Genomic DNA, 24,807 nt, shown 5'->3' with positions numbered 1-24,807 from the left:
TGTAATCGTCTACCTGAGTAGGTACACAGGTAGGTCCTTAACTATAATAGTGAACTCAGCCAGGTGGTATCCACAGACCCGGTACAATAAACTATAAATATCCCAAAATGGCAGTTGACACGACTTAACAGCCTTCGAGTTCTCATGAGAATGAATTCAGCTTTATTTATTACTCAGCCTTCCCCGCGAGGTTACAGCATGGCGCATTGCGTGACGTAATCAAGTCGTTTTCTTACTATTATATTATACTCTTACTTTACTCGTGTAAAACCTGCGTTCTACATGTAAGGACCCTTTTATACGAACTTACAACTATACGTGTATGTAATGTAACCTTAAAACGTATAAAAAGTTTGATCTTGGGAGAACTTGAGTCAGACTAGCAATTATGACATAAATATTGGCGCTCTCCTCCAATGCATTCTTCATGTGACCATCCTTGCATTCAATCCACTGAACCTACTCCTCATTTGCTTTGCTATGTGCAAAGAACTCGAGGCAACACAGGCAAAAGTAACAATTTTCTCCGTCATCGTCAGATTATTTTTTGTCTTGGGTCCTTTCCTTTAGCCTTCTTAGATTTCTTTTTTTCATATTGATTACATACATATTGATTGGGCATTCTGTAACAAGAACAAACAATTCAGTGTTCAAATTCACACCACAAAACATGTTAGATAAAAAACTGATTAAAGAGGAGAGTTGAAACAAGCTGTTAGGCAACTCTCCTAGGCTGAAAAAATCACGCCATGTTTCGAATAATGGCTCTTAACTTCAAAACTAGACGTGAGCTACAAAAAACAATATCACACTTTAAAACCTGAATAGTCAGTGCATATTAAAAATAATGTCACGTCAGCGTTTCCGTAAAACGTATCGAATAACAGGCCATCAAAGTATTAGCTCAAAACTTACGTTAGGTATTTTTTTCGTCCAGATGCCGTATACACCTAACCACTCCCTGTAGACTGCTATTGCCAACTCCATCATGTGGCGCATCAAAAACGCAATAAATGTTGCGATGTTGCCAGTTCTCTATCGATCATAGATTTCTTGAAATCGCCATTGTTACAACTCTCCTCTGTTACAACTCTCCTCGGTCTCCCCTACCCAAATATTTGGATTTTGGGGGTATTTTCAACCAAGAATCAAGTTGGGGTAGAGTGGGGTTTCGAATCTCGGACATCTGATCTGTGAGTCCGCAACACTAGCCACGGGACCACAATCCGATTAATTTATTTACCGTACGACAGCTTAAAACATATCTAAACAGTGAATAAGTCACTTTTATTTATTATTTTATTTTTGAAGTCCCATGAGTACCGATTTATTTATTATTCTATGTGGATACGGGAACGATTGATGATTAATTTCCATCATCTGCATGAACATTATCTCGAAACTCGAAATAATGATCTTATTAATAAAAAAATAATTTATCTAACCAATTTTATGTAACATTTTTTAAAAAAATACTATGTAAATCACTTCATTCAACTTAAACAAATTTATACCCACTGTATTTTTTTATTCATCTTAATGTTTATACATACGTTTAAAAAACAACTTACATCATCACAATTAAAAGGAATAAATTTAAAAACACGAAGCGTACTTAATTGTATTAAATTTGATGTCACTTATTTGTTTTCTTTACCGGATAAGAAATCTCATGATTATTTTAATATTGACATTGAACAGTGATGTCATTATCTAATGGGGGGGGGACCTATTGAATGGAAAATCAATGATTCGAAGCGTATTATATTTCTGAAGGGCTTTCTAAAAATCTTGAATCATAAATTCTTGTAAAACCTTGCCCAAATATGCGATGTTTGATCTTTACTTCAAATAGTGTCGTAACACGGAGATGTCGTGTAGGCGATGTCGTCATCATGCTTGATTTATTTTGTGTAATACTACCATACTAGATTTCACTCGATAGTTTATATTATTATACTTTAATCATTCCGATGAACTGTACGAAAAAAAAATATGGCACTATTATTACATTTATTCTAGGGGCTAATCGATTTGTTAATGTTTCTATATTAAATTAATACATTTTTATGGTGTCGAGTTTCGTGATTATTTTTGTAGGACGTTGTAGATCGAAATTTATTACCTCCTTTCTTAAATCGTACAATATTCGCGTTCTTATGATTTATACAAATATAGCAATGTTAAAGACATTTTCTGAATAAATAACCTCAGAAATAAATAACATACTTGCAGGCAACAGTCAGCTATCACCAATCGATAAATACAGTTTACAATTAGCCATCACTCGGTGCATGGGAAAAATAGGTGAGTAAATGGCTGAAAATCGACTTATCCTTAATCCATCGAAAACAGAAAACCTTTGGGTAGCCACACCAAGGCCCCGATTACAATAGGAAGTTAACATTTATCTACAAAGTAAAATTAAATTTTCTGTATGAAAAGCAGAATATGCATATATTTTTTTTCTTTTTAACGTGTTCAATTATAGGTTACCGATGAAGATACTCATGTAAATGTTCAAGCAAATATACTCTTTCGTACACAAATATCGATTTTTCTTTTTAGAGAGTCGAAGATAACTCTATTAACTTCCCATTGTAATCGGGGCCCAGGAAGGCAACATAATATGTTAAAAGATCCCTCCTCATACACTGGATCTGATATTATACCCGCTATTAAGCTTTTAGGCATTCACATTCACATTGACGATGAACTTTCGCTTGAAAATCAAATCAGCAAGACAGTCAGTGCTTGTTTCTACCAGCTAAGGCAAATGTGTATCCGAAAACATTTCCCTAATGAGGCGGTCCGTCTTTTAGTGAACGCATTTGTGATATCAAGAGTCGATTATTGCAATGGAATATATGCTGGCTTACCTAAATATAAAATGGAATGATTGCAGTCCATATTGAATGCAGCTGCCAGGTTAATATTTTGTGTATCAAAGCACGATCACATTACACCGTCGCTTCGAAGTCTTCACTGGCTACGTTTTCCAGAAAGGGTCGAGTACACGCTGTGTTAATTAATGTAAAAGGCAATGCATAACACGGCTCCTCAATACCTCGAGGAACTCTGCGTTCCGGGCGAGCTGGCAGATAGGCGCCTCACTCTCCGCTCAGTCAGCCTCTTGTTCTGCTGTAAGGAAGGTGATGCAACCTCATTTACTCAACCAGAGTTCCAAATTTGGCGATAGGGCTTTTGAAATAGCCAGACCTTTGGTGTGGAACGCTCTACCTATTGGGGTGGTATTCCAAACGCTCTCGCGGCCGCGCGCATTCACATACAAAATACATGAGAAAAAACTGTTTTCTGGTTCAGAATAGCACCCCCGAAGATCGAAATTAGGCAGTAGAATCGCTTTTCAGAAAAAAAAATTAACTTTTTAATTTGTGAAATAGTTTCCTGACTTTTAAAGTGCGGCTTTTTAGATGTAATTTCTTAGAAATACAAACATAACATGATTTGTTAAATTTGTCTGGAAGTAAACAATAATTAAGAGTTGGCCCGTAGATACACCTTATTTTACTACAGTATTTTGAGTTTGTCTAAATGTTTGTAGACAAAAGACTGGACACCTTATTTTATTTTTTTAATTAAGCATAATGTACAGCGCCCTTAATGTGATTACTCACGAAAACGGCGCTTTAAAAATTGTCGAAATTTATTTTTATTTATAAGTGTACCGTCTCGGTATGTACAGATGAAGATAGCGTTCGTAATCGCGTCACAAGTGAAGTGAACCAACTAACAAAATGGTCAAACATTTTATCCACAGTGTTAACTGTATGAGCTTTTTACTTCATTTCATTGTTAATTAACATGGATGTTTTGTACATAAAAAAACTAAAAACTTTATTTTGGATTATACCGGTTATTTATTTATTTATTTATGAATGAAATCATACAGTCTTTATATAAAACAAGGAACAAATTAACAATTTTAAAAAGTAAGACCAATTACAGATTTCACACTAATGAATGCAGGAGGAGAGGGGAAAAATAATTTTATTCTAAAAAAGTAAAAATAAAAATATTACATAAAAAGTTCATAAAAAGGAGAAGACATTGTAAAGCTACTTTACTTTTCTCCCCCTCTCTCTGCTTCCATGAACATTTCAATTTAATTGTAAAAAAAATCACAACTAACAATAAATTATTCGATGCAGGTAGTAGATGTAGGTAAGTATAAATTAAGAGTTGAAATCAAATGATTAAAATTAAAAGTAAAAGTTAAAATTGAAATGAAAAGTTTAAATTAAAAGTTAAAATTAAGAATTAAAATTAAAAAGTTAAAATTGAAAGACAAAATTAAGAATCAAATTAAAAGTTAAAAGTCCTGGTAAAAAAAGTTATCGGTTACTGGAAATGTAATTTGCGAAGCTTACTCCGCCGTTGAAATGTCAGTTCACTTTACTTGCAATGGGCTTATATTGAAGATACTAACAAATACACAATAAGTATTTTACTCATTATTACATAAATTATTTATTTATAAAGGACATACATAGCCAATTCGTACAAATTGTACAACATAGTTAAAAAGTAATAAAATATACATAATATTAGATTTATAAATCTTACATACATATTATGATGAACACATGGGCATATCATGTATGTTGTATACATTAAGTTAGGATAAATTGAATTTTACATACCAATACTGAGTAAACTTTTAATGTTATTTCACACAAATGTGTTTTATTTATAATGTATGCAGAACGCGCCCGTGTAAAAGGTGCGCGCTATTATTTTTTTTGTCCGAGGGATCCCATATAATTTATGCAAAACGAAATAAACTAGTAAAAAAGTCAGCATCGCTGTATTGTAGAATCGACATAATAGCCTAAATAAATTATTTTTTTTACCTAGTGGCATGCAGTTCATTATTAGCTGACCACTGCAGTGAAAAATAAAACTGATATTACGTCCCCCGCAAAGCGTGTATTATAAATAACCGGCGACGTTTCGTTTAAGGCATGTCAGAGGTATTCAATTAAATTATTATTTTGAAAATAAAATGTTTCACAGGCGCCACCTTAAGGGTTGTATCATCATTTATAAATATATAATAATAATAATCATCGTCATCCCCTTATTTGCGCCCGATGATCCATAGAGCGCTGCAAAGGTACACCAAATGCCGTAAAAATTGATCATATGTCACATGATAAGGTCCGTCTTACGCTTTACGTACTAGTCCAATGTCTATGTAGAAAACCGTCTTCAAAAGCATGTTTTAAAGGAATAACCCGCTAAGCCTCTATAACAGGTGGTTTAGAGATGACATGGAAGGAAGTTATGAAAAATACACAACACCCAGACCAGTTTAGAAAAAAAAAAAAAAAATTTCTTGCAACTGGCGGGAATCGAACCCGCGACGCCAGTTTTACAGTTGGCTGTCCAACCATCCTAGCCACGGCGCCTGTCACATTGCCAGGAATCCAACCTGGGAGCTAAAAAATGATCTACACTACGGGCGGACTTACCTCCACTCGATTTCCTTTTATCAGGATTTTTACTCGGGAGTAACAATTTAGATTTTTTTTTTAAATAATACAATTAAAATCATTTTATTGGGGTTGTAAAAACATTTATAAGCTTTCTTGACCTATTTTTTTTGGTGAAATAAATCTTAAGAAAAATTAGTTGATGTCTATTTCCAAAAATCATTCTATTTTAAAAATTTTACGAACTCTCTTTAGCTATCTTATACAAAAAAAATATAATTAATAAATAATTTTATCATCCAGTCGAAAACACTCGTCCACAATTTTGGTTCTACTTCACACGCAGAACTGTATTTTACATCCGCCCAGACTCTGAACAATAAACATGTGCAAATTTATCTGTTTACTTTTGTGAAGTAAATGAGCCGAAATCTTATTGATTTGGTAAGATTCATCTGACTGAATTATTACACTAACTAAGCCTGAAAATGCTTTGAAATTGTTATACTTGCCTTGTAAATGCCTAGACTTCCGTATTTTCTTTTCAAAAATAAATATGTATGTGCAAATTTAGATTAAACTGTTTTATAATATTTTTATTTTCTTTAATTTCTAAGGATGCATGACAGCTCGCTGACTCGATATAGAACTTTCTTAACTACTTTAAAGATTATGTAGTATGTAAGTACGTACTACAGTATTGTGCGAATTATTGGAATAAGAGTAATTTTTGTATTTTTTTACGTGTAGCAACACTCATATGTCAATTTGACAGTTGTTTAGCGCCAAAAATTATGACTTACAGTTCATTAATCATTTGGGAGCCCATATCGGTGTTTGTTGGTATACTATCTGTTTTTTTACATTTTCTCAATAAAGGACTAATTTTATAAATTGCTTGCATTTTAAACAGTGTTTTTGAGGTTTAAATCATGAATATCACGCTGAGGAAAGGGGAAAAGATTATAACTTTAAGTGAACATACATTAATGACTCAGATGGATATTTCAAATGAATGTTTTGTAAGTCAGGGAGCAGTCAGCAACATATTAAGCATAACAGAGAAACAGGATCATTTGAAGCAAAGATAATTGGGAAATGTTGAAGAAATCGGAAAACTAGTGTCCGAGATGAAATATCTTTAATCATAAATAGTAAGTTAAACCCCAGAAAAACAAGTTACGAAATTCAACGAGATTTGGCAGCCACTGACACATGACTCAACAGTACGAAGAAGACTCATTGAATCGGGAAGAAAAGCAATTCGACCACAGAAGAAACAACTCCTGACGGCACGTATGATGAAGCAAAGGCTCATTTGGGCTAGAAAATATACCGAATGAACTGTAGAAGACTAGAGGAAGGTGCTGTTTTCAGGTGAGACCCACTTTCTCGTTCAGGGATATCGTACAAAATTTGTTAGAAAAAGTGGTGATGAAAAACTTACTGTGGCTCATATTGACCAAACGGTGAAATATTATGTGAAGAAGATGTTTTAGGGCTGCTTTTCGTATATGGGGACCGGATCTTTGATACCAATTGAAGGAATGATGAATAGCCTAAAGTATAAAGCTATATTGGGGCTCTCTTTCAACGTGACTCAGCTCCTTGTCAAGTATCGAAGTTTATGCATTTCAATCATAAAAAGATAACTCTTTTAGACTGGCCTGGAAATTCACCTAACCTTAACCCTATAGAAAATTTGTGGACGCTTTGTAAATCTAGGATACAAAAATTGGACTGCACCACCAAGATAAAGATGATAGAAGCTGTTATTTCAGATGGGGTTTCGAGATGACGGAATAAAAGAATATTGCCGAAGTTTAATTGATTCCATGTCAGAACGTGTTAAGGCTGTTATAAAAGCAAAAGGAGGACATATATCCTATTAAATAAAAAATATTTTATGATTGTACGTCACCTGTAACTCAAAATATTAATAAAAAACGTATTTTATGGTTACAAGGAATTTTATTCCATTAATTCGCACAATACTATATTTTATAATTTTGCGAGGTGGTTAGACGAAATAACCATGACGAAATTAAACTTTTTACATATTATCTGCATTACATATTATTGTGTTCATTCAACTCGTATTAAATTTCTCTATTTCTACCCACGTTCTTTAAAAAAACTTTCTACGTATTAGGAACTTACTTATGAAATTGCCGTTTTGGATAGAAAAAATCGCTATTTTTGTTTATGAAAATTATGTATTGAATCATTCGAAATATTGTCCCATATTATCATATTCAGTTTTGCTATTATAGTCATAGTTGATTGATGCCTTTGCTTTAACCCTTTGCTTCCTGACCATACAAAAAATTGTCCTGGCGTAAAATAACTCGTATATCTCATATATGAGACTTCATTTGATGTAACCAATCTCTGTCGGTACATATTTGAACGTTTTTGAGTAGTTTTGGCCATTTTAAAGTTATTAGTTGCAAAAAATGACACCTTGGGTTCAGTTTTGCATAGAGCTGTCAGTTGTGATGGCGGGTATGTTCTTTTTTTTGCAATATTGTTGTTTGATGTTGGTTTTTCCTTTATTTTTGTAAATATATCGTATTGAAAAAATAACAGCTTATGTATATACAGGGTGTTCTTTAAACCCTGTCACATCCGAAACCACAATGACAGTGGCGTCTTTGATACCAAATTTCAAGTGAAGCTCAGATTTTAAGGATAAGTATAATATGCGTAAATGTTAAGTAGGTACCTCTAGTAAATAACACAGTACGGACCATGTTTGTAGGCATCTTTGACCATTTTTATATTGGCTGCTAGTTTTTTACCTCAATAATGTGTTGATATAAAATAATAATAATATGAAATAATATAAAATACGTAGTAGGTACTGGTGAATAGCAATGATTTCTTAGTGAGGCTCAGCCTCACTTGCTTCATATGTTCCTTCGTCCCTGCACAATGATCAGTGTGAGCAAGAAGACATATTAGCAACAAAAAAAAATATTTAGGACAAAGAAATCTTTAAAATTAAAATACTCGTATTAAAAAAACAAATGGTTGCTTATTTCTGCAGGGGAGAAGTGAGGGGAGCGCGGCGCAGTGTCAGACTCCTCCCTCCCCCTCCTCCTTTCTGCCCTGCAGAAGTAAGCAACCATTTGATTTTTTTGATATTTTGTTTTTTTTAAATTTTATTCGTTCTAAAAAAATATTTTAATGTGACAATATGTCTTCTTGCTCATATTGATCATCGTGGTTTCGGATATGACAGGGTTTAATGAACACCCTGTATATGTTTTTTTTTTTATAAGCTTTTTTTCAAGCTACAAATATAAATAAAAAAGAATAGTTCAAAAACTCTATTAAATCTATGTTCAGGATCAAGAAATTAAATTATTTTTGTAAAAAATATTTGAAGACTTCTGATTCCCTTACTTCCGTTTTTAAATTACAAGGGAGTGCCACCAACTAACCCTCCTATAATGTTTTGCCTGACGCGGCATTCAAATTTACATTACCTATTAGCAACACAAATTTTTAATCATGGTTTTATCCCAAATTTTTAGTTACTTTGAGTTAAATTCTAGTTTATCGAAGTGCTTAGTAAAAAAGTCTAAAAGATGCTACGAATGTATTACGCGTGTATTTTATATAATAATCATCATTCCCTTTCCGCGCCTAATGGCGCTTAGAGCACTGCAAACATATTTACTGTATTACGTGGTCTATATTTTATAAATTAGTCGTTAAAGTAAATAATAATTTAGAGTTAGCCTATATATAGATGGACATTATTTTAAAACAATTTTTCGGTAGGTAGGTATTTTAGGATATTGCTGTCTCGAACGTGTCGTGTGATGCCAATTTGAGGTATCCCGAATATCATATGCTATCATAACTTTTTTTTTATAAAATAAATATCTTTATGAAAAAACTACAATCATTTAACCTAGAAGTCGAAGGAATATTAAGAATAAATTAAGGAAATAAACTATTTCAATAAGTTATTAATATTAAAAGCATTAACTTTGTAGTCAAACATTTTATTAAATGTTATTAAATATTTGTACATAACCACTCATCGATGTGTCTACTGGTTTCGAGACGTGCCTGTCTCTTCGATTCGAATAGGGTAGAAGAGGAATTTCTACCCTATTCGAATCGAAGAGACAGGCACGTCTCGAAATCCACTCATCGATGTGTCTACTGGTTTCGAGACGTGCCTGTCTCTTCGATTCGAATAGGGTAGAAGAGGAATTTATTTAAGTTATTAAAAATTATATATTGTGATATAAACACACGTACACAATATTGGAAAATACGTCTAAGTAAATACAGAAAATTAAATTAGGTATTTAACCTAAAATTTCGTGATACATTATATAATAGTGTAAGTCAAACGATATTTGGTTATGGTGGTAACGGTAATTTTAGAATCATAAAAGTTGCAAAGCGTTAGATTTTGTTGAATTATTTGTTTATTTACTAAAAATTTATTTGAATTGGCGGTAACACCTAGTAGACGATGGCCACAGGCTTTGCAAAATGAAGTTTTCATGTAATTTAATCGGAACAAAATATTATACCAACAGAAGCTCGTCGGTATTTTCAAATCATTGCCAGATTTTTTGCCATATCCATACTGAAATAATTATTTTCAATTCTAAATAAAAAACAAAATCTTAAACGCCTTTTAACTCTTTAAAGGCTGTGCCGAAAAATCCATCTGGAGACAGTGCCGTAACGTCGTGTAATATACGATATATTTTGTAATGGTTAGAAGCAGCTTGAATTTTCGTAACACCATTTTCTAGTATTTTAGCAAAATATTTTTTGTAGGCCCTTTTTTATAATAAGTTGGAATCATGTCGCTCGCAAAAAAAAGAAGTACAAAAAATTATCAATTCCAGCTCATTTTAGAAAACTTCTTATTATTCGTTAAATAAAAATTAAAATATGCTAATAATCATAATAATGGACACTCATTAATATAAATTAATTCTGAACTACTCTCGCGGCACGAGAAAACAGTTTTTCTCGTGTATTTTGTATGTAACCATACGAGATAATACGGCCACGAGAGCGTTTGGAATACCAGTCCAGGGCGTGTACTGTGGCCGATACATTTGGGGTCGCCTCTCTAAGGTGGTTTTGAGTAGGTGCCTCCATTCATAAATTATTTTGAGAACCTCTTCATTAGTGCTGTGGTCTTTTCGAGAAATTCCTAATATTCTTCTGTAGCACCACATCACAAAAGCCTTTAGTCTTTTGTATATTTTTCGGCAAGGCACCATGACTCACAGCCGTGCATCAATATGCTCCATGCACATCTCGGCAAGTTTACGGAGCTTTAGGTCTATGTTGTTTGACTCGAAAATCTTTGATTTTTTGTTTAGCGCAGATGTAGGTGGTAAGAGAATAACGTGCCCATTTATTAAATGTCAGTGGATTATAATCCTATCTTCTTTCACCATACTTCACACGTCTAGCTTTAAATTATGTAGACTTATGACATACCTTTTCTCGGCCGCATTTTTAACCACTCTTCCATTTTTACCATTTCTTATAGTTTCCAATGTTACCTTTGTCTCAGTTACATTCCCTTTTCATATACAAATTCCTTTTTAACGGCAGAACCGGTTTTCCGAAATCGTAACGTTATAAAAATATATATTATGTCGCCTTTTCATTACAGAGATTAAATTTATTATACAAATTATGGAATTTCAAATATTTTGATTAAAAAATTATTTATCTAATCTCCAAACTGTTATATGTCAAGGATTTATAAAATGTATGAAATCATGTTGTTTATGTTTGCACATGGTTTGCAATCATACATAAATTAAAATAACGGATTTCGTTTTCGAAAATTCTTAATTATTTCAAGTTCTCACTGATTTACTTACCGATTTTTTGGAAAAAATATTTGTTTCTGTATTAGTGAAGCTCAAATTAAATCTAAATCTAGTACATAGTATATTTGATATTTGCATTATTATTTATTTCATTTCGTTGATAAAACATTTCTTACGGATGTCTCGTGACGCGTAACCTTTCCGGATTTTAAAAATAAACTGTGACACTTTTGTTTTTTCCGCGGTAAGTACACCCGAGTTACCATATCGTAGAACTTGCTTTCCAGTCTGAATGTATTTGCGATTTCTGACCTACTGGCAACATTATTTTTTTGTCGCGGCGTGGGGAAGGTATTTTTATAATGATTATTATCCGCGTTCTCTGTCGTGCGATTCCGATCACGTTCAAAGTTCCAACAGTTTTGCGGGTGACATCATGGTGATGGGTGTCGGGAAAATAGCCGCGGCCTTCTGCGCTTGACTTATGACGACATCGCATCGGCGGTATTTGGAGTGACGGTAGCAGTAACAGACCTCGGTGTTTTTTGGATGCATTATTCAAAATTATTGTTACTAGTCTTGTATCCAATTCCTCTAAGTTTAGTAGAGGGAACGCTCTTATTATTTCATTTTAATAAGATACATTTAATATTATTAATTGAATCGGCATTCACTTCAAAACACTTCATCATATATTTTTTTTTAGTAAACCTTCATTTATCATGAGAACAATACATAAAGAAAAAAAATAGAATACTTCAGTTTGAACTTGCCAAAAAAGTGGCTTGCGACCTGTCATTGGCTGGTTTTAAATTAGCCGTTGAAGGCATGTAAATGTTCAAAAATAGGCAGATTGGTGAATGTTCCACAGTGTGTAAAAGTGGTTACTTCAACCAGCCTATGAAAGGTCATAAGTCCTGCAAATGCCTAGAATTCTATATTCCCTTATATAAAATGTTCTTCATCTCTGTTTTAATATATTAATAACTCCGAAGGGGGTTAAATCCAGTTCACGTCTACAAACATTTGGACAAGCTCAAAATATCGTTGATTGTAAAAATATTTACTTTTACCTAGGCTGCTATTCTAAACCCTCTCGCGGCCGTAGAAAGCGCTTCTATAGCACGTACTTACATAATATAAAAGTGTTTTCTACGGCCGCGTGAGCGTTCAGAGCAGCAGCGCTGGGTAAGTAATGGGAAAAGAGATGTCTTTAGTTAAAGAGCAGCAGTTGTTCCAAAAGATATAGTAATTATGTTACAGCTCATAACATTGATCGCTGGTCTCCGTATCGGCACTGGTTGGGTTACCCATTCGTAGGACCGGCTCGCGGCGTCATGCGTCTCGCCGTCACGCGTGTCGTCACCTTCCGATTTACTAAATTGGATTTGACGCTTCTACAAATAATACAAACATTAAAAACGTTTTCGTGTGCAATAATGAATATGTAACTGGCTCAAAATAATCGTGGTTATAACCCAAAAAACAACACATTAAAAATGAAATATATTTTACAGGTGGGCTCATTACATTATAAAAATGTTTAAATGGTAATATTTTGTATACTTACACATTCCGTAATTTGTTAGGTGCGTAGATACGTAATATGTATATGAAAAACATTATTATTCCAATTATTTGTTGACATTGCTAGCCCGGTGCCGGCTGCCGATAGATCGGGTAGATTGCGCAACGCGGTTATTTTTCGAACGCGAAGATTGCAATGTGTCATGCGGCAGCGCCAAAATCCGGTACGGACATTTCGTGAACTAAATTTGGCGGGAATTCTCAAATATTTTGCTTTTTATAAATAAACTAGCGGACCCGACAGACGTTGTCCTGCCCGAATATTGACGTGCATGCTATTAACTAGTTGAGCAAACATTTTTTTCGTAGTTAATTACACACGTTATTTATTTTAGATTTTTTTGAGCTATTTATATATTCGTAATAAGGGTTAGTTTTTCGTTTTATCTCCTTATGTGATTGGCTAAGAGGCCTCGCTGTGCTCAAAAAAATGTGCAAAAATCACTACTCCAGTGCCATAATCCATGGAGATAATACGGGAATACGTGTTAATGAAGAAAAGTCAGACCACGTTGTACCCTGAGCCTTCTAAAATTATGACACTCAACTCATGACCGATGCGAATTTAGTCATTCTTTAACAGCCAGTCAGGTTTTGACCTGACCTTGACATTTAATTCGAAACCAAAAAAAAATATAGAAAAATGACTGTGTCGCAAAAGCATGCCAAAACTGTCTATATAAAAGGAAAAAGACTTCATTGATAAGTAGGTACCTAGGTACTTGTTTATGATTGAATTCCAAAACAAAAAATATTAATATTCCTGAACATTGGCTTGCCTGCTATAATCTTCAGCAAACGTTTTTTAGTAAATAAGGATACACGTTATTTATTTTTAACTTGTTTGAGCTCTTTGTATATTCGTAATAAGTGTTAGCTTTTCTTTTTATCTCCTCATGTGATTGGCTAAGAGGCCTCGTCGTGCTCAAATCGAAATCGTGCAAAAAATCACTACTGAAAATAAAAATGCCCGATTGTGTAGTAAAAGCATGCAAAAACTGTCCGGATAAAAGGAAAAAGACTTTTCATTGATAATAAGGTACCTAAATACTTGTGTATGATTTAATTCCAAAACTAAACATTAATATTCAAATAATTATTTAAAGTAGGTACCTAGGTACTTGTTTATGGTTGAATTCCAAAACATCAATGAATTGTTTTGAAATGATTAATGCTTTATTTCCAATTGTTGTAATTTTAATTTTAAGATCTATTATGTTCCATGTACCTTTTTTTAAAAAATGTTTAAGGTTTATCTGTTTTTTATGTCTTGTCTGTAATATTATTTTGCTCTCATTTAACATTTGTAAAGACTGTTTGTTTCTAGCTAGTATTACCAAGAATGGTAAAAGCCATAATAAATGAAAAAAAAATATTAATATTATAATATATATATATATATATATATATAATTTTCTTTGGAACTGTCAAACTCTTGTCTACTTACAAACAGTGGTGCATTTCGTATAAGAATCCGTTTTTTTTAAATGTATCAAAAGTCAGATAAAATTATTAAGGCATTACTAAAAATAACTTAATATGTGGAAATTAAGAAATTGTAAGCAATTTATTCAATTTAGTATCCATTAAAAATAATTGTTGATTGTAAACGTTACAATACAACCTTTTTTGAATTACAAAAAAACATAGATTTAAGAATAGTCCAGAAAGAGCGTAGAATCATATTTGAATACATCGGACTGTGTCCAAAAATCCCCCCACTTTCACCGCGCGCATGCGTGAAGTCGCTGCATAATGTTGCCAGATCGCGAAAAATATAATCATAACAAATGAAAGTCAATTATATATATTTTTAAAAGTTCTCTAAAATTTTATTGTATACGCGGAAACATTGATTGACACATCAGAGTAATGGAATTACTAAACTTTGAACTTAAGAAATGTAACAAATTTTATTTTACATAAAGCTGATATTTTTATGTCATATATGATGGCAAAGTAGAGTAAAAAAATTGACTACCCCTGGCAACACTAACAAAATTTCCATTTTGTTTTCTTTGACAATCTGACAGATGGAAAAATAATTAAATTTTTAAGTAATTTTCTGAAAAATTTCAAGCCGTATGAAAATATCTGGAAATATGGTATTTTATGCCATAAAACATGTCGAAAATCACAAAACCTGTGAAAATCACTGCACAAAGATACAAAAGAAAGACAACTTCACAAGACGACAGGGTTATGGTTCAGATCTTGAAGAATGACCCCCGTAAAGCTAGGGTTTCCTAGGACAGCGGTGCCCGTATCTTAGCGGCCGTAGTGAACGGTGATACGGTGGACAGCTTTCGTAACAGTGACTAGAGAGTGTTTTTATTTTTTAACGATGTTATCAACATCGTTTTCCTAGGAAACCACTCTCTAGTCACCGTTACGACGGCTGTCCACCGCATCACCGTTCACTACGGCCGTTAAAATACAGGCGCCGCTGTCCTAGGAAACCCTAGCTTAAGACAGCTGTAAAAATCCAAAAGGAGATTGCTGTGTTTTATAAATACAAAAAATAATATTCAGCTTGCAGTTTTATTTAAATTTTTGATTTGGGATGAGCATTAAACTTTAAAAGCGCAATATCTCGCAACTAGCAAAATATAGTTACCAGCTCGTACCAGAAATCTGATGATATGTATGTGGATGGCAGAGAGATCTGGAATTTATAGTTTATTCTTAATAAAATGAAAACTTGAGATATAAAATATGACTGATACTTAAATCCATTCCAAAAATTTGGAATAACCAGAAGACTGGTCAGGTTGACTATACTGAGACCGGACTTGCTTAGAAATTATCTCCATAAAAAATTAACATCAATTATTTTTTTTTTTCGTTTCAAACTTCTTGCTGCTAATGTTACATTTTTTTTAAGGTTTCAATATCTGTTTTATTTTTTTTATAAGTACAATACAATATTAAAATAAAAAAATATAATTAAAATCTTATTCTATGAAACACAATATGAATGTCATACCATGTGCATTTGTCATAATTGTATGATTATTGCTTTAAACACACCTTAGTATTAAGTATTAAGAAATAACAGATTTTAATTGGATTGTTTTGTATCAAATATTTATGTTTATAATTACTTTCAGCCTTGACAAGAAGATCAAAGACCTGGTCAATGCAGAGAACACATCTCGCATGTTTGAGTCTCGGTACACAGAATATAATAACAAGTATAACTCTGCACTCGCCGATAAGAAGAAAGCACAAGATGACGCTCTGGTAATTTTATTATTATAATAAATATTTTTAACACTGACTGAGCTATTTTCCGTTTTTATGATTCAAGCGTATTTATGTTAAAATTTAACATACTACGTATATATGTTGTAACTATTTCAAATCTTAAGTAAATAATTTAAACAAAAAATATAATAATGTGTTAGTAATGTGTAATGTTTCATAAACTGGCTCGAGAGTTATCTTAGCAATTGGAGAATTGCTATAAATCTAAATCGCTCTTATGAATTTACAGCTAAATCGGGTGTACCGCAAGGTTCTCATCTTGGTCCATTTCTCTTAGTATTATTTATGTTAATAATCTACCCACACAATTACTAATGTAGATTTCTTGCTATATGCTGATGATTTATAATAAATTGCACTAATACTTCAACTAATACCTTCAAGGGAATATCGATATACATACGTCTTAAGTGGTGCGAATCCAACCATTTGTTTTTAAATGTAAACAAATGTTTTCATGTCTTTTTAGAAACCTCATTTCATCATCATACTTCATCATACATCGACACTTTAATAACTACCATCCGACAAATCAGGGTAACTTTTGATAAAAAGCTAACTTTTACACACCATACAATGACAATTGCTAATAAGGCTATGCAGATGCTGGGCTTCATTATCCGGAATACAACAAATTTTAGTAGCATCCTTTCAATAAAATCTCTGTATTGTGCCCTGGTCGCATCACAGCTGGAATATGCATCGTTAATCTGGAACCCTTTGTACAACTGCAACTCTTAAACTTGGAAAGAGTTCAGCGGAAGTTTTTACCCTACATACAGTTCAAAAAGGGTAAACCTTTAGATGAAATTTGCTACCAAACTTTGATGTCTGAGTCCCTGATAAACTTTGGTATACCCACAAGGACCACCAGACTCCAACACATGTTCCATTGTGACTACAATAGTACAAACTTCACCCACCATTTTTCCCTGGCACGCATCCACAGAACAGCTAATAATTATGCTGAGCTGGTTGGACTTGCTTCACACCACTCCCGCTGCTATCCTTTCTATTGAATGGCCATACCCTCAATTCTACTCTTTTTGATTTCTTCTTTTTTGATTTTTTAAAAAATATAATTATTAACATAGTGAAATTATTATGATTCTATTTTATGTCAATTGCTATAGTACTTTACGTCATTCTTAACTAAATATTGTAAAAGCCCTCTGGGTGTTTATAAATAAATAAAAGAAGTAATTCTTATTTTGAGAATCCAAAAATGTATTAAATGAACTTATGACTACGTTATCAACTCAATAAATATGCATGTATGCATGCTTTATGTGCAGCTTAAAACGCAACCATTGTATCTGTAAAACCAGGATAATATTACAAAATGTAATGAGACATCAGAATGCCTTAAACATTACTCATAGGTGTTAGATTAGTTTATATCAAAGTTATGAACACAATCGTTACATTCTAACATACAATTTAATATTTATTATTCTTCACTCTGGTTATTGTATTGCTTTTATTTGTAGTTATTGGTGATTTGTGTCTGTTCTGAAATTTTATTCACATTGGTTTTTGTTTGTGTACAGGAATTATCGAAGGAATTGGAGCAGCTCCGCAAAATTCTTACTGAAACACGCAAGTCCTTCGAAGATGAAACGTTGTGTCGTATCGATCTAGAAAACGCTATTCAAAGTTTCCGCGAAGAGCTACTGTTCAAAGATCAGGTAAACTTTGTTTGTAAATAAATTATTGGATTGTATAATCATTTTCTCTGAAGATAAATTACTTGACTTGCAAAAATAACCTCAAATTAATATAGAAATATTATTAAAATACATTTCTTTAAATTAGTTTTAAATTATAAAATATTGTAATTCTCTAGCAACAAAATTACTTAATTTCACTCTTTTGAATCAATTGAAAATAGTTATATTTTTTGTACCATAACATGTCAAAAGGCTCAATAACACTGGCGAATTACAGCACAGAATACCCAGGTTCAATTCAGAAAATCACCTTAAATTTTTATGATCTCATAGGGAACCGATCCCAGTATCCTCCGTGCATAAGGCAATTTTTTCTTAGCAATGAGGAACTTCAGCCCTACGGGAAATTGGATATAATAATTTTTTTTTTGCGCGCGGTAAAAATTGGAGCATTAAATTGTATGGCAAAGTTTCCTCGCAAGAACATTTTCACTACCAATATCATTTGGACTGACTCCTCAATGAGTAACGTAGACGATATAATCTTGGCTTGGCCTTAAACGAACTAAAAAAATTATAGATAATAAAATTTATTGCAGATCTATCAACAAGAGCTGACTGAAACCCGATCCAGGAGGCAGGTGGAGATCAGTGAGATCGACGGGCGGCTGGCACAGCAGTATGAAGCCAAGCTGCAGCAGTCTCTCCAAGAGCTGCGTGAGCAGCAGGAGGCCCACGTCAGGGCCAACAGAGAGGAACTAGAGGGCAGATATGACAGCAAGGTCTGATTTACACAGGATGTGTTTCCTTTATTTAACGTTACAGTCAAACGTGTTCATAAATAAAAGTTTTTGGTAAACAAATCCAATCAGAAGAAAACATGTCACATATTTACAAATTATCAAACTTGTTGTCACTGTTGTAAACAAAAATTCATCTAGTTTATGCCTACTTTCAAGAATAATTATTGTGTAAAATTGTTGAATCACCCAAGCGGCAATCTTTTCCTTATCTTCTTATTTGTATTAAACTAAAAACAGCTGTCCGCGTCCGGGCGAATGAAGGACACAGTTCTGTGGCTGATGGCTACATGTAGGTAAAAATCACGAGACGGGAAATGTATTTCTATAGTGGTTAGTGCGTACGCCTACCATCTTTAGGTCCTGGGTTTGATCTCTCGCATAGCTGACATGCAATATTGGGAGTACAAATTATTTCGTACTTTTTTTTGTGGTCAAAAATGCATTTATTTCGGAACAAAATAAATGAACAGATCAATCAAAGTATTGTCCATCGCTGGCTACTACTTTTTCCGCCTTTCAGGCAATTTTCGAATTCCATCTTGAAAAAATGTCTCGTCTTTTAAGGCGATCCAAGTTAGGAGCCAATTTTCGATTTCTGCAAAAGAAGTGAACTGATGACCTGCCAAATCGTGCTGCATCCGCCAGAACACCCAGTAATCAGAAGGAGCAATGTCTGGCGTATACGGAGGGTGCGGTAAAATATCCCTCTTGAGTGTTTCCAAATATTTTTTTACAACTTTTACGACATGAGGTCGAGCATTATCAAGCTGAAGAATAACTTTGTCTCTTATTCCGACCGTTTTTCTCGTAATGCACGGCTCAAACAAATCAATTGTAGCCTATGCCGATCGCCTGTAATGGAATCGCCAGGTTGTAGCAGCTCATAGTATACAACACCTTTTTGGTCCCATCAGATATGATCATGACAGCGTGATCTTTGAATCATGAATATTTGGCTTTGGTGTTGATGTTGAGTTCGATGGCAACGATTGACCGGGCTTAGCTTAGTATTTTTTCTTCTTGGTGTTCTCGTAGAATATCCATTTCTCATCCCCAGCCATATTCCGATGTAAAAAACCCTTTGTTGCCTTTGAATCAGCTGTTCGCATGTGAAAACTCGCCATTCAATATCTCTCAGTTTCAGTTCAATTAGATTTCAATTGTACGGAAACTGCTTGTTATGTAATGCCTCCTCTTGCATTTGACTCAGATCTTCATCGAGTAATGCCTCCAAGAGTGAAGCTTGTCTTCAATGCTGTCATCACCATTCTTGAAACGTCGAAACCATTCCCTACACGATTTATCAGTTGGACCATTGTCATCATAAACTTCTACAAGCATTCGATACGCTCCAGCTGCACTTTTCTTCCAATTAAAGCAGAAAATTAAAACGTCCCGCAAATGCTGCTTAGGCAACACAAAATACAACATATTCAACACAGTAAAAAATAGTTTTTTTTTTTATGAAACTGAAAGCGAAATAAACTGATTATTATTGACAGATGTCTAACCTCTCTGAAACAACCGAAATCAGCTTTCACTGTGAAACGTCCATAACAGCCAGAGAAAAAACTTTGAAACGTTTTCTTTTGAAAACGCACCAAACTAATTTATAATCCCAATATTTCTTTATAAGGTGGTTTTACATTGCAATGTTTCATTGTCCCTGGACTGGCACCTGAAGCGTAAGACTGGTCACCCTATCTTCTTGTAAGTAATGAACGAGATACACTGCGTTTGGCTAATTATGCAGCATCCTATGCACCATTGGGTGTGGATAGGGAGTATGATGATAATAATAGTGGTATTTTTTTAATGTGTCACAGTTTCACACCAATAGATCAACAAAAGGATTGGCCGCTGGGGAAAATTAAATGATTTCATTCTTTTCAAAAGCCAGAGCAGTTCAACTGTTTTGGTTTTTTTTTTTTTAATGATTTTTTTTAAAAACTATGAATTACAAAGTATAAATAAGTATCACAGTTGTGATCCAAAAATACAATCTTAATTAGAGAATGCAATCTGTTTTGTCGTAAATCTAGTATTTTTAAAGAATTTGCTTATAAATAATATTACAATTTTATATATTTAAATTTTATTTGTTAGTTGAAAGCTCTGCAAGCAGCAGCCGGTCGCAACAGTAACGCCACTGGACTTGCTGTGGAGGAACTCCGTAGTGCTCGCCTTCAGGTTGATGGGCTCAATCTGCGTATCTCCGAGCTCGAGACATCCAATAATTCTCTTAACGTAAGTATAAGTTATTCATATTTAAGAACCTAACATAAATATCCATTTTGAATAAATTATACTATTTATCAAACATAAAATACATCAAAGCTCATCAATCAAAATATAAATAACAATATTTTTAAAATTAATTTTACATAACTATGCTATGCCATTCTCGTTAGTATCTTCATTTTTATTCCACATTTTTTTTAACCATGTTTTAATCCCGCGATAGTATTGTATCAAGGGTCAGAGCTCTAAGGTTGAAACTCTGCTTTAATACAATTTGATTCCTGTTTCATTCAGTTATTTACAACTAGTTAAAAATGACATCAAAATTTAAGAACGGAAATATATACTAGGGGTGAGCATACATGAGCTCAACGAGAATCACATTCTGGATTTTAATATGTATATAGGTGGCCTCCATGGCGTACTGTGCTGTAATTCACCACTGTAATTGGGCTTCAAGGCCTGTTGTGGTGGTTTTAGTTTTAGCAAAAAAATAAATGAAAAAAAATCTTAATTTTGCCGGTGGATTACTCCGAGTGATTCCATAAACAATATATGCAAGTACCTATTTTGTTTTTTTAATGGGGTAAACGTAATGATTAAACAAACATATACTTTAAACATTTAGAAAGTAAAACTCGCACAAATAGCTACACTAACCTGCAATTTTTCCCTATTTCAATTTCAAATTATAAATTATAAATTTCCCATTAAAGTATTAAGTTATCCAACCATTGTTTTAGGCGCGTTGCCGTGATTTAGAGAAGACCCTCCAGAGTGAGCGAGCTCGTCACGCCGGAGACCTGGCGGCCTTGGAAGCAGAATTGTCTCGCCTGCGCGATGAGATGGCTGACCAGCTCAAGGAGTACGCCAACCTCATGGACATCAAGACCAGCCTGGACCTGGAAATCGCCACCTACCGCACCTTGTTGCAAGGCGAGGAAGAGAGGTCTCGTCTTATTTCTCTTCTTTTAATTTTGCACTGACATATTATCGTCAGTTAGCGTGAAGTACTGCTTATAGACGGCTCTATAAGCATCAGCGTGCGCATTATTGCTCTGAATCTCTTGAGCAATGTGCCTAGACTTCCATATTCCTTCCTCAAATTATATTATTCTCTTTCTATTGAGATATCTGATAGTCAGATTTTACTGCAGCATGCTAAAAATGTCTCTTCTTCTTTCTTTTTCAGCCTTGTTCTCTCCACCGCTGGATAAATACCTCTTCTAATGTTTTCAATCCTTTCTACCCTCGCTTTTTTTCATCCATGTTCTATCAGTTATCGAGGCAATGTTGCGGGCTCATGGTTTTTTTGGGCTTCCAATACCTCTTTTGCTTGCCTCTCCGCTTTATTATTTAGGGTGTCCGCCTGTCATCATTTTGTCTCGTCAAGTGTTCTGCCCAATGCCATTTAGTAAAACTAAAAATGTTTATAAAAAAAAAATATTTTTTAGGCTAAACTTGACTCCATCGTCTCCTTCCGAGTCGATGCACTCCAAGACAGCAAGCGTTACGGCCTCCATGCGCCGCAGCACCCCCGTGCGATCCGCCCGCAAGCGCGTTTTGCTAGACGAGAGCGAGGAGAGGAGCCTCTCCGACTACACCGTGACCAGCAGTGCCAAGGGTGACTTCGAGATCGCGGAAGTCTGTCCGGAAGGAAGCTTCATCAAGGTGCACAACAAGGGAAAGAAGGTTAGTTCATAACATTTTTTAACAGGGTATTACTAGAAAAAGGACCATTTCTCACCAACTTCCACTGGATGGATCCAATCCAACCTAATAATCTGGTTGGCACAATAAATATTGTATATCAAGGGCACAACACAACTTAATATACAATATTTCTTTGAAAGGGGTTATTTTCAATACAATATTCCATATTCTGTAAGACTGATTCTCTAAGTTAGGTAATAATAATATGTTTGATATTGTGTAGATAAAAATGAAGTTAAGAGATTTTTAATAAATGAGACCATTATTTCTTTATGCAGTTGACTATTTTCCAAATTTAAAAACATGACCAATATCTCTGAATCCAATAGGTATAAAATGATGAAGTTTTTTTTAGTTTTTTGACAAATGATATCAAATTAATAAAAAATATATGTACATTAAAATCTTGTTATTTTTTAATTTATAAAGTTCTTTTTTATTTTTATTGGTTTTCAAATAATATATTTATGTACTGCTTGAACCTTGTTAAACAATGACCCGGATTCAATCCAATAAATTTGTAAAAAAAATATTATTGTGTTTGGGTATAGAGAATTCCTTACTAATCATATCGATAAATAATAGTATGGACAATTAAACATGTATAATTAGAACCGGGTTGTTGTCCTGTGGCTAGTGTCGTAGACTCACAGATCAGAGGTCCGAGGTTCGAACCTCACTCTGCCTCAACTTCATTCCCATTTTCTAATAGTGAGTTATTAACAACTCGTTGAACAAACCCCCAAAATCGAAATATTTGGGTAAATCATAAGAAGGCACATATTTATTTTTTTACTAACTTATTAACCCTGGTCAAACCATCAACTGTCATTTACATCGCGGACTCTTTCACACTTTTATGATAACTGTTTTAAACTATCTCCTTTTCACATATGTGTATAACATCAAATAATATTTATATTACAATTTTTTTTAATTTTCTGCATTGTAATTTATTGATGTAAAGAGTTTATTCTTCTTAAACATGCGTCAACTGCATGTCACTATTTAGTAAAACGTCAAAATTAGACACTTAAACAAAATGGTCAATTACACTGCGCCTAATTTGAATTTAGTTTAAGACAATAATTTACACATTTTTTTATTTACCTCGATTTTATTCTCCATTCACGCGGCGGCGCGCACCTCGCCTTTTGACAGATTGAATGAGATTGGAAAAAAATTCAGCGTAAAACTGGGGTTATGAAAAACGTAAAAAATGTTAATTGGAGGGAAAATTGAATGAGAATGTAATGAAAAAAATGGAACCTAAATATTTCGGTGTAAAAAGCGGGAAAACGTAAAAACGAGGAACGTAAAAACGAGGTTTTACTGTATTTGGGGGTGACATATATTCTGTTAAATAATCTGTTCTCCATAATTCATAAAAATAATCATTTTATATCAAGTCTTGATTTCTATGTGGCTTATACTCTTGTGACATCATAGTCACACAAGGGTTAAATAAAGCAGTTTTTATATGGAAACTCATTTCCTTAATTGGTTTGTTCCAGGAGCTTTCTTTATCTGGTTGGCAAGTAGTGCGACGTGCGGGCTCCCTGGAGACCGCCTTCCGCTTCCATCGCTCCGTGAAGTTGGAGCCCGGTGCCACCGCCACCGTCTGGTCTGCTGACTCCGGTCACGAGCACGAACCACCGCACTCCATCGTCATGAAGGGGCAGAAGTGGTTCGTGGCTGATACTATGACCACAGTGCTTCTTAACCAGAACCAGGAGGTATACTGAATTCACTACACTCATTTTTACACATATTGTGCACTATCAAGATTTGTATTTTAAATAAATTTCATACTTACATTAATTGTCACATGATCGCAGAACTACAACACATGTGATATTCTTCAATTTTACATGAGAGCGGTTAACATAACTCAATAAGTACAATAGTATATCCTTTGATACTTGGGCTAGTTATATAAGTCATAGTATGCAACTGGTGTTATTGTAAATATCTAAATGCATATAACTTAAATTATTATAATTGAGGGGATTAAATGCAAAACCGCCACTGTGCATGATCACTATTTGTTGGAAGACCAACAAAACCATCAGCTAAATGACTATTTCTTTTAAGTTCAATGTGCACCTTCAATTTAGAATGAATAGTCTTTTCTCTACCTGTTATACCATGCACAAGTTGGACAAAAACAGTGATCATGCACAGTGGCGGTTTAGCATTTAACCCCCTCGAATACGGAAATAAATGTACACTTGAATAT

General features: G+C 33.9%; 1 protein-coding gene across 2 annotated transcripts in view; it reads left to right on the top strand.

Moving 5' to 3' along the window:
- The window catches only part of LOC148280617 (lamin-C-like), a 43,580-nt gene that overhangs the window by 10,938 nt on the left and 7,835 nt on the right, over positions 1-24,807 (top strand). For both annotated transcript variants that reach the window (XM_088228132.1, XM_088228131.1), the window contains exons 2-8: positions 15,985-16,117; positions 17,692-17,829; positions 18,411-18,593; positions 20,721-20,861; positions 21,599-21,804; positions 22,310-22,547; positions 24,083-24,304. In XM_088228132.1, the coding sequence (XP_088084258.1) occupies positions 15,985-16,117; positions 17,692-17,829; positions 18,411-18,593; positions 20,721-20,861; positions 21,599-21,804; positions 22,310-22,547; positions 24,083-24,304 (1,261 nt within the window). The remainder of the gene's footprint in view (positions 1-15,984; positions 16,118-17,691; positions 17,830-18,410; positions 18,594-20,720; positions 20,862-21,598; positions 21,805-22,309; positions 22,548-24,082; positions 24,305-24,807) is intronic.

Source organism: Micrasema longulum, unplaced genomic scaffold (assembly GCF_059751315.1).
Source record: "Micrasema longulum isolate JH-2025_06_02 unplaced genomic scaffold, ASM5975131v1 h1tg000561l, whole genome shotgun sequence".
In the NCBI taxonomy this organism is placed as follows: domain Eukaryota; kingdom Metazoa; phylum Arthropoda; class Insecta; order Trichoptera; family Brachycentridae; genus Micrasema; species Micrasema longulum.
This window is presented reverse-complemented; position numbering and strand designations above follow the sequence as displayed.